This window comes from Notothenia rossii, assembly GCF_949606895.1.
Source record: "Notothenia rossii genome assembly, chromosome: 3".
NCBI lineage: Eukaryota > Metazoa > Chordata > Actinopteri > Perciformes > Nototheniidae > Notothenia > Notothenia rossii.
The window spans coordinates 95878652-95891151 of NC_136901.1; the positions used below are offsets into that span (position 1 = coordinate 95878652).

General features: G+C 45.4%; 1 protein-coding gene across 2 annotated transcripts in view; it reads right to left on the reverse strand.

The window, feature by feature from the left end:
- Positions 1-12500, reverse strand: part of arap3 (ArfGAP with RhoGAP domain, ankyrin repeat and PH domain 3) — a 46058-nt gene that overhangs the window by 32581 nt on the left and 977 nt on the right. Inside the window, exons 3-17 of one of the 2 annotated variants that reach the window (XM_079670487.1) lie at positions 11599-11794; positions 11077-11391; positions 10828-10868; positions 10647-10717; positions 9288-9334; positions 8386-8625; positions 7705-7836; positions 6181-6250; positions 5891-6011; positions 5361-5545; positions 5022-5128; positions 3871-4070; positions 3030-3115; positions 2727-2909; positions 90-195 (exon numbers count right to left, since the gene is read on the reverse strand). In XM_079670487.1, the coding sequence (XP_079526613.1) occupies positions 90-195; positions 2727-2909; positions 3030-3115; positions 3871-4070; positions 5022-5128; positions 5361-5545; positions 5891-6011; positions 6181-6250; positions 7705-7836; positions 8386-8625; positions 9288-9334; positions 10647-10717; positions 10828-10868; positions 11077-11391; positions 11599-11794 (2100 nt within the window). The remainder of the gene's footprint in view (positions 1-89; positions 196-2726; positions 2910-3029; positions 3116-3870; positions 4071-5021; positions 5129-5360; positions 5546-5890; positions 6012-6180; positions 6251-7704; positions 7837-8385; positions 8626-9287; positions 9335-10646; positions 10718-10827; positions 10869-11076; positions 11392-11598; positions 11795-12500) is intronic. The other variant, XM_079670488.1, reaches the window with a different exon arrangement.

Sequence of the window (12500 nt, forward strand, 5' to 3'; positions counted from 1 at the left end):
CACACACACACACAGTATAATATACTTAATTGGACTTTAAAACAGGATTTAACTTCATGAAGATCAGTAGTGTACAGTCGTGGTAGTACCTGGTTGGGGCAGCGGTCGTTGCTCCTGGTTTTCGGCCTCGGCCTCGGAGAAGATACGAGTTACAGTCTTCAGGAGAGTCTGTTCAGAGACTGCTGAGCACAGGACCTGAGAGACATGAGTCAGCATTATGAGTCCTCTACCTGAGTCCTTCATAGCCCAACATTAGCCACCTTTAGCTTAGCGGTGGTGGGAAACATCACATCCTTCACCCTGATCCTCAACACTGGAGCCCCTCAAGGCTGCGTGCTGAGCCCTCTCCTCTACTCCCTGTTCACACACGACTGCGTGGCCAAACACAGCTCCGACACCATCGTGAAGTTTGCTGACGACACGACCGTCATCGGACAGATCACAGACGGCGACGAGGCGGCGTACAGAGAGGAGGTCAAAAACCTGACATCTTGGTGCCAGGATAACAACCTCCATCTCAAAGTCAGCACAACCAAGGAGCTGATTGTGGATTACAGGAAGCAGCAGGGAGAGGGACACGCCCCCATCACCATCAATGGGACTACGGAGGAGAGAGTCAGCAGCTTCAGGTTCCTCTGTGTCCACATCACTGAGGACCTGACATGGTCTCATCACTGAGGACCTGACATGGTCTCATCACTGAGGACCTGACATGGACTAATCACTGAGGACCTGACATGGACTCATCACTGAGGACCTCACATGGACTCATCACTGAAGACCTGACATGGTCTCATCACTGAGGACCTCACATGGACTAATCACTGAGGACCTGACATGGACTCATCACTGAGGACCTCACATGGACTCATCACTGAAGACCTGACATGGACTCATCACTGAGGACCTCACATGGACTCATCACTGAAGACCTGACATGGACTCATCACTGAGGACCTGACATGGTCTCATCACTGAAGACCTGACATGGACTCATCACTGAGGACCTGACATGGACTAATCACTGAGGACCTGACATGGTCTCATCACTGAGGACCTCACATGGACTAATCACTGAGGACCTGACATGGACTAATCACTGAGGACCTGACATGGACTCATCACTGAGGACCTCACATGGACAAATCACTGAGGACCTCACATGGACTCTTCACTGAGGACCTGACATGGACTCATCACTGAGGACCTCACATGGACTAATCACTGAGGACCTGACATGGACTAATCACTGAGGACCTGACATGGAGTCATCACTGAGGACCTGACATGGACTCATCTCTGAGGACCTGACATGGACTCTTCACTGAGGACCTGACATGGACTCTTCACTGAGGACCTGACATGGACTCTTCACTGAGGACCTGACATGGACTCATCACTGAGGACCTGACATGGACTCTTCACTGAGGACCTGACATGGACTAATCACTGAGGACCTGACATGGAGTCATCACTGAGGACCTGACATGGACTCATCACTGAGGACCTGACATGGACTCATCACTGAGGACCTGATATGGACTCATCTCTGAGGACCTGACATGGACTCTTCACTGAGGACCTGACATGGACTCTTCACTGAGGACCTGACATGGACTAATCACTGAGGACCTGACATGGACTCTTCACTGAGGACCTGACATGGACTCATCACTGAGGACCTGACATGGACTAATCACTGAGGACCTGACATGGACTCATCACTGAGGACCTGACATGGACTCATCACTGAGGACCTGACATGGACACATCACTGAGGACCTGACATGGTCTCATCACTGAGGACCTGACATGGTCTCATCACTGAGGACCTGACATGGACTAATCACTGAGGACCTGACATGGACTCATCACCGAGGACCTGACATGGACTCATCACTGAGGACCTGACATGGACTCATCACTGAGGACCTGACATGGTCTCATCACTGAGGACCTGACATGGTCTCATCACTGAGGACCTGACATGGACTCATCACTGAGGACCTGACATGGACTCATCACTGAGGACCTGACATGGACTCATCACTGAGGACCTGACATGGACTCATCACTGAGGACCTGACATGGACTCTTCACTGAGGACCTGACATGGACTCATCACTGAGGACCTGACATGGAGTCATCACTGAGGACCTGACATGGACTCATCACTGAGGACCTGACATGGACTCATCACTGAGGACCTGACATGGACTCATCACTGAGGGCCTGACATGGACTCTTCACTGAGGACCTGACATGGACTCTTCACTGAGGACCTGACATGGACTCATCACTGAGGACCTGACATGGACTCATCACTGAGGACCTGACATGGACTCATCACTGAGGACCTGACTCATCACCTGACCTGCAAGTGCTCCATAGAGAGGGTCCTGACCTACAGGTGCTCCATAGAGAGGGTCCTGACTGGCTGCATCACGGCCTGGTAAGGCAGCTGCACCGTCCTCAGCCATAAGGCTTTACGGAGGGTGGTGAAAACTGCACAGAACATCACCAGGACCCTAACCCAGGATGGAGCTGCCATCCATGGAGGACCTTTACTCCCAGCGGCTCAGGAAGAAATCCCTCAGGATTATAAAAGACCCCCATCCCCCCAACCACAAACTGTTCAGTCTGCTGCCGTCTGGCAGGCGTTACCGCAGCACCCGGACTAAACCCAATGATGCTTTACTTCTCTAATATCAGAATAAGGGGGTCACCTTGAGCAGCTCCGGCTGGGTGCTGAAGGCCGGGTGGGGCCGGCGGTATCTGCCCTCTCTGTACTTCTGAACGATGAACTCCCTCCTCTGGTCCGGGGGGGCGTCGCAGTCCAGCTCCTCCCCCACCGGCAGGCGGGCCGCCCAGAAATCATTAGCACGGTCGTTACCGAGCATGATGAACAGCTGGCACACACACACACACACACACACACACACACACACACACACACACACACACACAGGTGAATATATAATTTTCTCTTGAATAGATAATGAACTGTTTACCCTCCGAGCTGAACTCACCTGGACGATCTCGTTGCTCCACACACTCGTGTCCAGCTTCAGACTCTGAACCTTTGACACCATCGTTCCCAGACCTCTGTGCTGCCCTGCACACACACACACACACACACACACACACACACACACACACACACACACACACACACACACACACACACACACACACACACACACACACACACACACACACACACACACACACACACACACACACACACACACACACACACACACACACACACACACACACAGAAAGAGTCTTAAGAAATGATTAGTTAGTTATGCAGCAGCTCTTCCTGTGACCTTTATTTTGAAATGCATGAAGTGTGAGCTCGGAAAGTAACTCATTATTATTACTAATATATAAATATTACTAATTCGATTTTCTTTCAATTATAACTTTTTCTAAAAATACTGACTTGATTCTGAAAAGGCAGAAATCATTTTTATAGAAATCTGGATTTTTGAAATTCTCAAAATTCTCTAGAAATCTTAAAATTCTGACTTTTTTCACGAAATTTTAAAATTCTCAATATTTCATCAAAATCTTTAAATTCAGACTTTTCAAAAAATTTCAAAACGATCACTTTTTTCTCAAAATCTTAAAATTCAGACTTTTTTCTCAAAATCTTAATATTTTCACTATTTCATAATAGTCACTAATTAAGACTTTTCAATTTTTTTCGAAATACTTACTTTTTTCTCTAAATTCTAACTTATTTCTCAAAATCTTAGAGTTCTGACTTTTTTCTCAACATTTCAAAATATGTCAGCTCCTCTGTGATTTCCCTGTAAAGGACAGGAGGTCTGTGTGTGGATCTGATTGGACGAGAGTAGGTACCGGCGCAGTTCTTGCAGATGACGACGCTCAGGTTGATGGAGGCCCAGTCCGGGTTCAGCGCCCGGCAGTCAGCACACGTCCTGTTGGAGCGGTTCGACCAGATCTTCTCCGCCACCTCGTAGTCCGACAGCGTCTCGGCGATGGCGTCCTGCAGTGCCTCCATCCAGACGCGCTTCTCCCGCTCACACTCCGCCGTGAAGCTGAGGAACATTCAAACATTCAAAGACTCAAAGACTCATCATCAAACGCAAAGTGGCTACAAACATCTGAAGTCCATGGATCCTCCAACAGTGCAACACAAATATACACAAGACGTAAAACAATAAAGCAAATAAAGAAACAATAAAAAAGTTCTAGAAGAACAGAGTGAAATAGAGTAGAGAACATCAGTGTTGCAAGACCAATGTGCAAGCCGAGCAGAAGTAACTATATACAAGTTAAACAAAGTCTACAGTAATCTAAATGTTGCAGAGACCAAGCCGTGCAGAAGTAACTATATACAAGTTGAACAAAGTCTACAGTAATCGAAATGTTGCAGAGACCATGTCGTGCAGAAGTAACTATATACAAGTTAAACAAAGTCTACAGTAATCTAAATGTTGCAGAGACCAAGCCGTGCAGAAGTAACTATATACAAGTTAAACAAAGTCTACAGTAATCTAAATGTTGCAGAGACCATGTCGTGCAGAAGTAACTATATACAAGTTAAACAAAGTCTACAGTAATCTAAATGTTGCAGGGACCATTCAAACAGAGGAGGGGAGGCGATGCTATATCAGAGCTAACGTTAGCGCTGCAGCTGTAAGGAACTACACACTACAGATCTGCACAATACAGATCTGCACACTACAGAACTGCACACTACATATCTGCACAAAACAGATCTGCACAATACAGATCTGCACACTACAGATCTGCACACTACAGATCTGCACAATACAGATCTGCTCAATACAGATCTGCACAATACAGATCTGCACACTACAGAACTGCACACTACATATCTGCACAAAACAGATCTGCACAATACAGATCTGCACACTACAGATCTGCACAATACAGATCTGCACAATACAGATCTGCACACTACAGATCTGCACACTACAGTCTTCTACCTGTATACCCCCCCCCCCTGCAGTGACCCTGCGTACCTGAAGGTTTTGTACGGGGTGATGAGGTCGAAGCTCTTGTGTTTTCCGTCTCTGATCGTCGATCCTCGAGCTTCAATCACTGTGATGCCGATCCCGTTAAGAAAACACTGCACACACATACACACACACACACACACACACACACACACACACACACACACACACACACACACACACACACACACACACACACACACACACACACACACACACCTGTCAGTATCTTCTAACCTGTCAGTATCTTCTCACCTGTCAGTATCTTCTCACCTGTCAGTATCTTCTCACCTCTCAGTATCTTCTCACCTCTCAGTATCTTCTCACCTCTCAGTATCTTCTCACCTGCTCGCTCTTGTAGATCCAGATCTGCTCGGTGTTGATGGCGGCGAACACTCTGTTTTTGTGGCCCTTCAGCTCGAGGGCCCCGTGTTTCTGACACTGAGCTCCGGGGCCGAAAGTCCGCTGGCCGAAAACCATCTGATCTCTGACGTGTTCCTGCAGAGTGACCAGCCAGCGGCGCCGCAGCACTGACACACAGGGGGTGTTACACTATATGTTATTACACAATGTGGGGTTACATAATGTGTTATTACACAACGTTTTATTAAACATCTTGTTATTACACAATGTGGTGTTATTAAACAATGTGGTGTTATTACACAACGTGTTATTACACAACGTGTTATTACACAATGTGGTGTTATTACACAACGTGTTATTACACAATGTGGTGTTATTACACAACGTGTTATTACACAATGTGTTATTACACAACGTGTTATTACACAATGTGGTGTTATTAAACAATGTGGTGTTATTACACAATGTGGTGTTATTACACAATGTGGTGTTATTACACGTGTGTTTTCTACCTTCATTGTCAGTCCTGAAAACAAAGATTCGATGACTCGTCACAATTTCAAATTTGTGGTCTTTGGTTGGGCGGGCAATCTGAATGGCAGCCAATGGGATGACTCCTTTTGGGTAAATGTCCTGAAACACAAACATTAGAATTATCTAAACATTAAAACAATATAAGTATTAAATATCATCTACTCCTCATTAACAGCTGAGACAAATCTTCCCTCCGAATGAAAAGAAGAGAAAGACAATGGAATCCGTGTCACTTCCTCTCTGATATAATGATAAGTGAACTCTTTACCTTCTCACTGCCAAAGTACATCAGGTTTTTGCCGTCAAACTTCACATAGCGCTTCTGGAAAACATAGTTCCTGAGAAATGAAACACACATCAGATACAGAGGCAGTCACATGACCACTTTCCCACGGACACACATCACACCTGTGTAGTTTCTACTCTAAGGAACACTGCTAAGCTGTGTGATGAAAAGATTCCAGATGTATAAACCTGAAGCATCATCACCTGATTCCTACAGCGGCCCTAAACTCGTCCATCACGAGAAACGCTGCAGCTTCAGAAACCATGCAGATATAAAACGCTGCATGTCTCCTCAAGCTGCTGAATGTTCTCTAAACGCTGCATGTCTCCTCAAGCTGCTGAGTGTTCTCTAAACGCTGCATGTCTCCTCAAGCTGCTGAATGTTCTCTAAACGCTGCTGAATGTTCTCTAAACGCTGCATGTCTCCTCAAGCTGCTGAATGTTCTCTAAACGCTGCTGAATGTTCTCTAAACGCTGCTGAATGTTCTCTAAACGTTGCTGAGTGTTCTCTAAACGCTGCTGAATGTTCTCTAAACGCTGCTGAATGTTCTCTAAACGTTGCATGTCTCCTCAAGCTGCTGAATGTTCTCTAAACGCTGCTGAATGTTCTCTAAACGTTGCATGTCTCCTCAAGCTGCTGAATGTTCTCTAAACGTTGCTGAATGTTCTCTAAACGTTGCTGAATGTTCTCTAAACGCTGCTGAATGTTCTCTAAACGTTGCATGTCTCCTCAAGCTGCTGAATGTTCTCTAAACGTTGCTGAATGTGCTCTAAACGTTGCTGAATGTTCTCTAAACGCTGCTGAATGTTCTCTAAACGCTGCTGAATGTTCTCTAAACGTTGCTGAATGTTCTCTAAACGTGGCTGAATGTTCTCTAAACGCTGCTGAATGTTCTCTAAACGTTGCTGAATGTTCTCTAAACGTTGCTGAATGTTCTCTAAACGTTGCTGAATGTTCTCTAAACGTTGCTGAATGTTCTCTAAACGCTGCTGAATGTTCTCTAAACGTTGCTGAATGTTCTCTAAACGTTGCTGAACGTTCTCTAAACGCTGCTGAATGTTCTCTAAACGCTGCTGAATGTTCTCTAAACGTTGCTGAATGTTCTCTAAACGCTGCATGTCTCCTCAAGCTGCTGAATGTTCTCTAAACGCTGCTGAATGTTCTCTAAACGCTGCTGAATGTTCTCTAAACGTTGCATGTCTCCTCAAGCTGCTGAATGTTCTCTAAACGTTGCTGAATGTTCTCTAAACGTTGCTGAATGTTCTCTAAACGCTGCCTGTGTTGCTGGATGTTCTTCATTGCGAACATTTGGGTTTCTGAAGCTGCTTCTCCTGATGGAAGAGTTTAGCACCTGGCGGCCTCCGTATGTTCATCATGATAATATTTGTTTTTGCTTTGATTCTGATGAATAAATACCGATGGTGCAATCAGCAAAGAACCCCAGATAGAGTTTTGTTGTTTTAACAAGAAGCCGAAGGAGGAAAGTGAGGAAAGACAAACACACACCGAGTGGAGGACGAAGAAGAGGAGGAAGAGGAGGAGAGGAAGGTGACGAGGCAGCTCCTCATGAGGGAGGAGACACAGGGAGGAGCAGAGAGGAGGAGACGCAGCACAACAGCCAGCGCTGACCTCTGACCCCTGACAGGTATATAGAAAGGTGTGTAAATCAAGCGCACGCCTGTGGTTTTCCTCTCTATGGTCTGACCAGGTGCATAAATCTAATGCACACCTGTGTTTCAGTTTTCCCAGGTCTAACCCGGTGTGTGAATCAAACGCACCCCATGTCGTTTCCTTCCCTAGGTTCTAACTGCTTGATAAAATCAAACAAACTCCAGGTCTAACCCGGTGTGTGGATCAAATCAAATCAACATGTATTATAGCCCCAAATCACAAGAAGTGCCTCAAAGGGCAAACAAAGCAAACAAAAGCAAAGACAAAAACGAAATACAAACGTCATAGCATAACAATTATAAAAACAACATTATACAGGTACGTAAGTATTGCCATGTGATGAAAGCATGTGACTGAAGTGATGCTAATGAAGATGGAAACAAGGTGATGGAGATTCGTTGACAAGGAAGACAGATGCGAAGGGATGGGTTTTGAATTTGCTTTTAAAGGAGTCAACGGAAATAGCTTCACGGATCTGAAACGGAAGACGATTCCAAAGGAGAGAATCAAACGCACCCCTGGGGAGACAGCTTGTCTAGCCAGCCGCTGATGATGGGGGGGGCTCTCTCTGTGAGGGAGGTGTAGCTGGCGTAGGGGGAGATGGTGAGGTCATCATCGGGCTCTGAGGGGAGGCTGTGGGGGGGCAGAGACAGGTAGCGCAGGGGGGGGGGAGGTTCCCCCACGGTGCTGTAACCCTGAGCGTCTCCGTGGTGAAGAGCCTGAGACAAACGCCTCGTCCAGGACAGCTTCTGACCGCTGAAACACAACGTCATTAAAACACCTGCTGCAGACACAACCCTCACTGTCATCAATACAATACAGCTTTAAGACCCCCAGAGCAGAGTGCTGCTCAACTAAACAAACTAACATACAAACATTACAATTTCAAAGAAAAAAAAGAAAAAATCTACAAGATGTCAAAACGCTAAGGAGAAGAGGTCAGACATTTCTCCCTCTGGAGGGACACAGGGATTTTAGCCTTTGCAGACCGTTGACATGCACTAACACCGGTAGAACACTCTACAGGTGAGGGGACACCACAGAAGAAGAATAGGACCTCTTTAAGGTGTTTATGAAGCCTATTTAAAGGAAAGAGCAACAAAACAAAAGTGGGCCGAGTATAAAACCCTGTGGCACTCCACATGAAGACAACATGCAGACGATACACCTTTATACATGTGTCTTAATGTTCAGCAGCCTTAGGCCGTCCAACTGAAGGTTGTGTTAGAAGCACAAACTGAAGATTCATGTTATTGTGAGGAAAGAGTCTCATTGATGATAAATATAACTTTTTTTATAAAGTATTGTTCTGATCCTTTGTCCTGCCTTTGACTGTCCTGGTTTTCTGTAATCTCAGGTTATCATTATGTTGTCAGAATATAATATTTGGTCACAGGAAGGTGGAGGTGTTGTCTTACCCATGATCCTCGGCATGTCTGTCCTCCTTCCTCATGTCTCTTTCACTCTGCAGAATAAAATAATAAATTAGCTAAACATTTTAAGTTTAATCCCAACAACGACTGACTGTTCAGGGGCCTCATTTATAAAGGGATATACGCTCAAAAAATGGCGTCAGTTTCTACGCAATGTTTGCGATTTATAAAAAACTAACTTGACGGGAAAATACATGAAGAATTCATTTTCAAACATTGATCAAAGCCAATCTTAAAATGATTTAACAAACGCCTGTTTGAAACTCCTCAGTGCAAACAAAAACACAACTGGAGAAATAAATAAATACGGATATGTTATTTTTAAAACCACCTCGAATATGGTGTGTTAATGTTATGAAATGTTTTCTCATAAATGATGCGGTAAGCAGGAGGACAGAATTACGTCTAAACTGAAGCCGTGTTGCTTTTCTATAGGTTGTAGATACGAGCATGGTTTTATATACTATCATGTTTAATCGTGTTTTATGCCGTTTGCCAAGACTTGATAAGTCGCCCGTAAAACACAGGAGGTTTGGAAACTAAGAGCACCATGTGGTAAACTGAACAGCTCATATTACACAACACATTAGTTGTATTTCCTTTAACTGGTGGATTATGGATATATAGTTGCTGATCAACAGCTGGAACACAAACCACCAAATACAAAACAATAATTCAGATCCAGTCGTCATGACTCCACTCCAGAGGGATTCCCCCATCATTTCTTAGTTTCTCATCAAGGGGGGGTCTCCTGTCCCCGGTACAAACACACTGCCTGAGGAAGGCTATGTGTATTTTTTTTGTCATGAACCTTTTTCGGACCACTTATTTATTTATGTTGGTGACGATCCGACCTCCATGCTGCTACTCTGGTTCAAACTGCATCCACCAAACAATATGATTTATCTCACCTCCCCAAAATAACCAGAACCTGACACGGTGTGAGATGTTTGAGCTGTTCTGTCCTCATTTCCTGCGATCTCCTTCATGCAGTCAGTCAGAATGAATGAATGAATGAAAGAATGAAAGAATGAATGAATGAATGAATGAATGGGCGTTTCTTTTACTATTTATAGGCAAACATGGGCGTTACGTGAAGCCCGCAAAAGCTGCACCGCATTTCGAGTCGATTGTGATTTATAAAGGGAAACCGGCGTAGGACGTGCCGTACACACTTTCCTCGCCGGTACGCAATGTTTGGTTAATCGGAAAATGTCGGAAATGTATGGACCTATTTTTCGGACTTTTACTACGTAAGCAACCTTCCCACGTCAATCCTACGCACGGCGTTATAAATGAGGCCCCGGAAGTTGATCTCCTTAAATGTCTGTGCTGCCGTCTCACCTCGTTTCTCCTGCTGTGGAACACCGTCTCACAGTACGGGCTGATCTCCTCCTCGGGGTCATCTGTTGAAGCTGTGAGCAAAACACAAAAGAATCTTAGCATTCCCACTGTTGCTCTTTTTATTTCATGGCCAATCTTTAGTGTCATTTTGAACAGGTTTTAACACTCAGTCTGTGCTCACCTCGGGCGGATCCTGAAGAGTTGTTACTCAGAGTGCTGCCACTGAAACACACACACACACACACACACACACACACACACACACACACACACACACACACACACACACACACACACACACAGACACACACATTAACCCTAACACACTTAGAACAGGATGTAAAGACACACCTCAGTGTTCAGTGAGAGGAGGAACACCAGGTGAAATGTGTTGAATAATAAAAGCCTTTGGACAGTCTGAGAGACCTACCTGTTCCTCTCTAGCTTCCTGTCCGGTGTCAGTCTGGGAGGGGTGGGGGGGGCGGTCTGCTCGCTGCAGTGAGCCCTCCCTCCTGTGGGGGCAGTAGATCCAGATGAAGCCCCCCAGTAGATCTCATTAGGAACCATCTCCATCTCCATCCCGCCGGGCGAAGATCTGCTGCTGTCCAGACTGCCAGGACAGGAAGTGTGGGGGGGGGACCCCTGGATGATGGGGGGGGTCCCGCGGGTCAGCCGGGGGGGGACGGGGGGTAACGGTAACGGCCCCCCTGCGTCCGACAGAGACCGGCTGAGACTCGCCCTCCGCCTCCGATTCAGAGACATGGAGATATTTATATTATTACTTTGTGTATAAAGTTCCATTTAAAAATGTTATAACAAAATTCCTGTTTGTTCCTTCACAATAAGAGCATTGGTCACAGGTTGAGAAAACATATCTATTGCTTGTCACACAACACACACACACACACACACACACACACACACACACACACACACACACACACACACTCACAGACAGATGGAGTCCTGTGAGAGCCTCCTGGTGGGGGAGGGTGCAGGGTCTCCCTCAGGACAGAACCTGATGGGGGCGGTTCGGCGCCGGTTGAACACGGTCCTGGGTTTGGGGACCGGCTTCACGATGACCTCACAGTTGGTCAACAAGTCGCCAAGGTTCGGAGCCGATGTGTTCCTCAACGCCTCAAAGCTCCCTACGGACGGCAGGGATACACGCATCCTTTACTTAAGTAGAAGTACACACATCCTTTACTCAAGTCAAAGTAAAGAGGCTTTGAAATGTACTTCAGTAAAAAGTACCCATAACTAGCAGCTGTTTTAAAGAGTACCTGACCTCCCTTTATATTAATAGAACAATAATGTCATTGTTAGCTAATGAATGTTTCCATGGTGACCAACGGCAACATGACAACGTTTCCATTGGTCCCTCTTCTTTAGAGAAGACCAGGAAATGATGGATACACGGATCGTGTTCAAATCAATAGGCACGCAATGACTCTAAATAATAATGATCACGCCACCAAACACACATTCAGACTAAAGGAACCAGCCTGTTTGGAAAATGAGAGAAGTAGAAAGTACAGGTATTTGAGTTCAACATGTAAGAAGTAGAAAGTACAGGTATTTGAGTTCAACATGTAAGAAGTAGAAAGTACAGGTATTTGAGTTCAACATGTAAGAAGTAGAAAGTACAGGTATTTGAGTTCAACATGTAAGAAGTAGAAAGTACAGGTATTTGTGTTCAACATGTAAGAAGTAGAAAGTACAGGTATTTGTGTTCAACATGTAAGAAGTAGAAAGTACAGGTATTTGTGTTCAACATGTAAGAAGTAGAAAGTACAGGTATTTGTGTTCAACATGTAAGAAGTAGAAAGTACAGGTATTTGAGTTCAACATGTA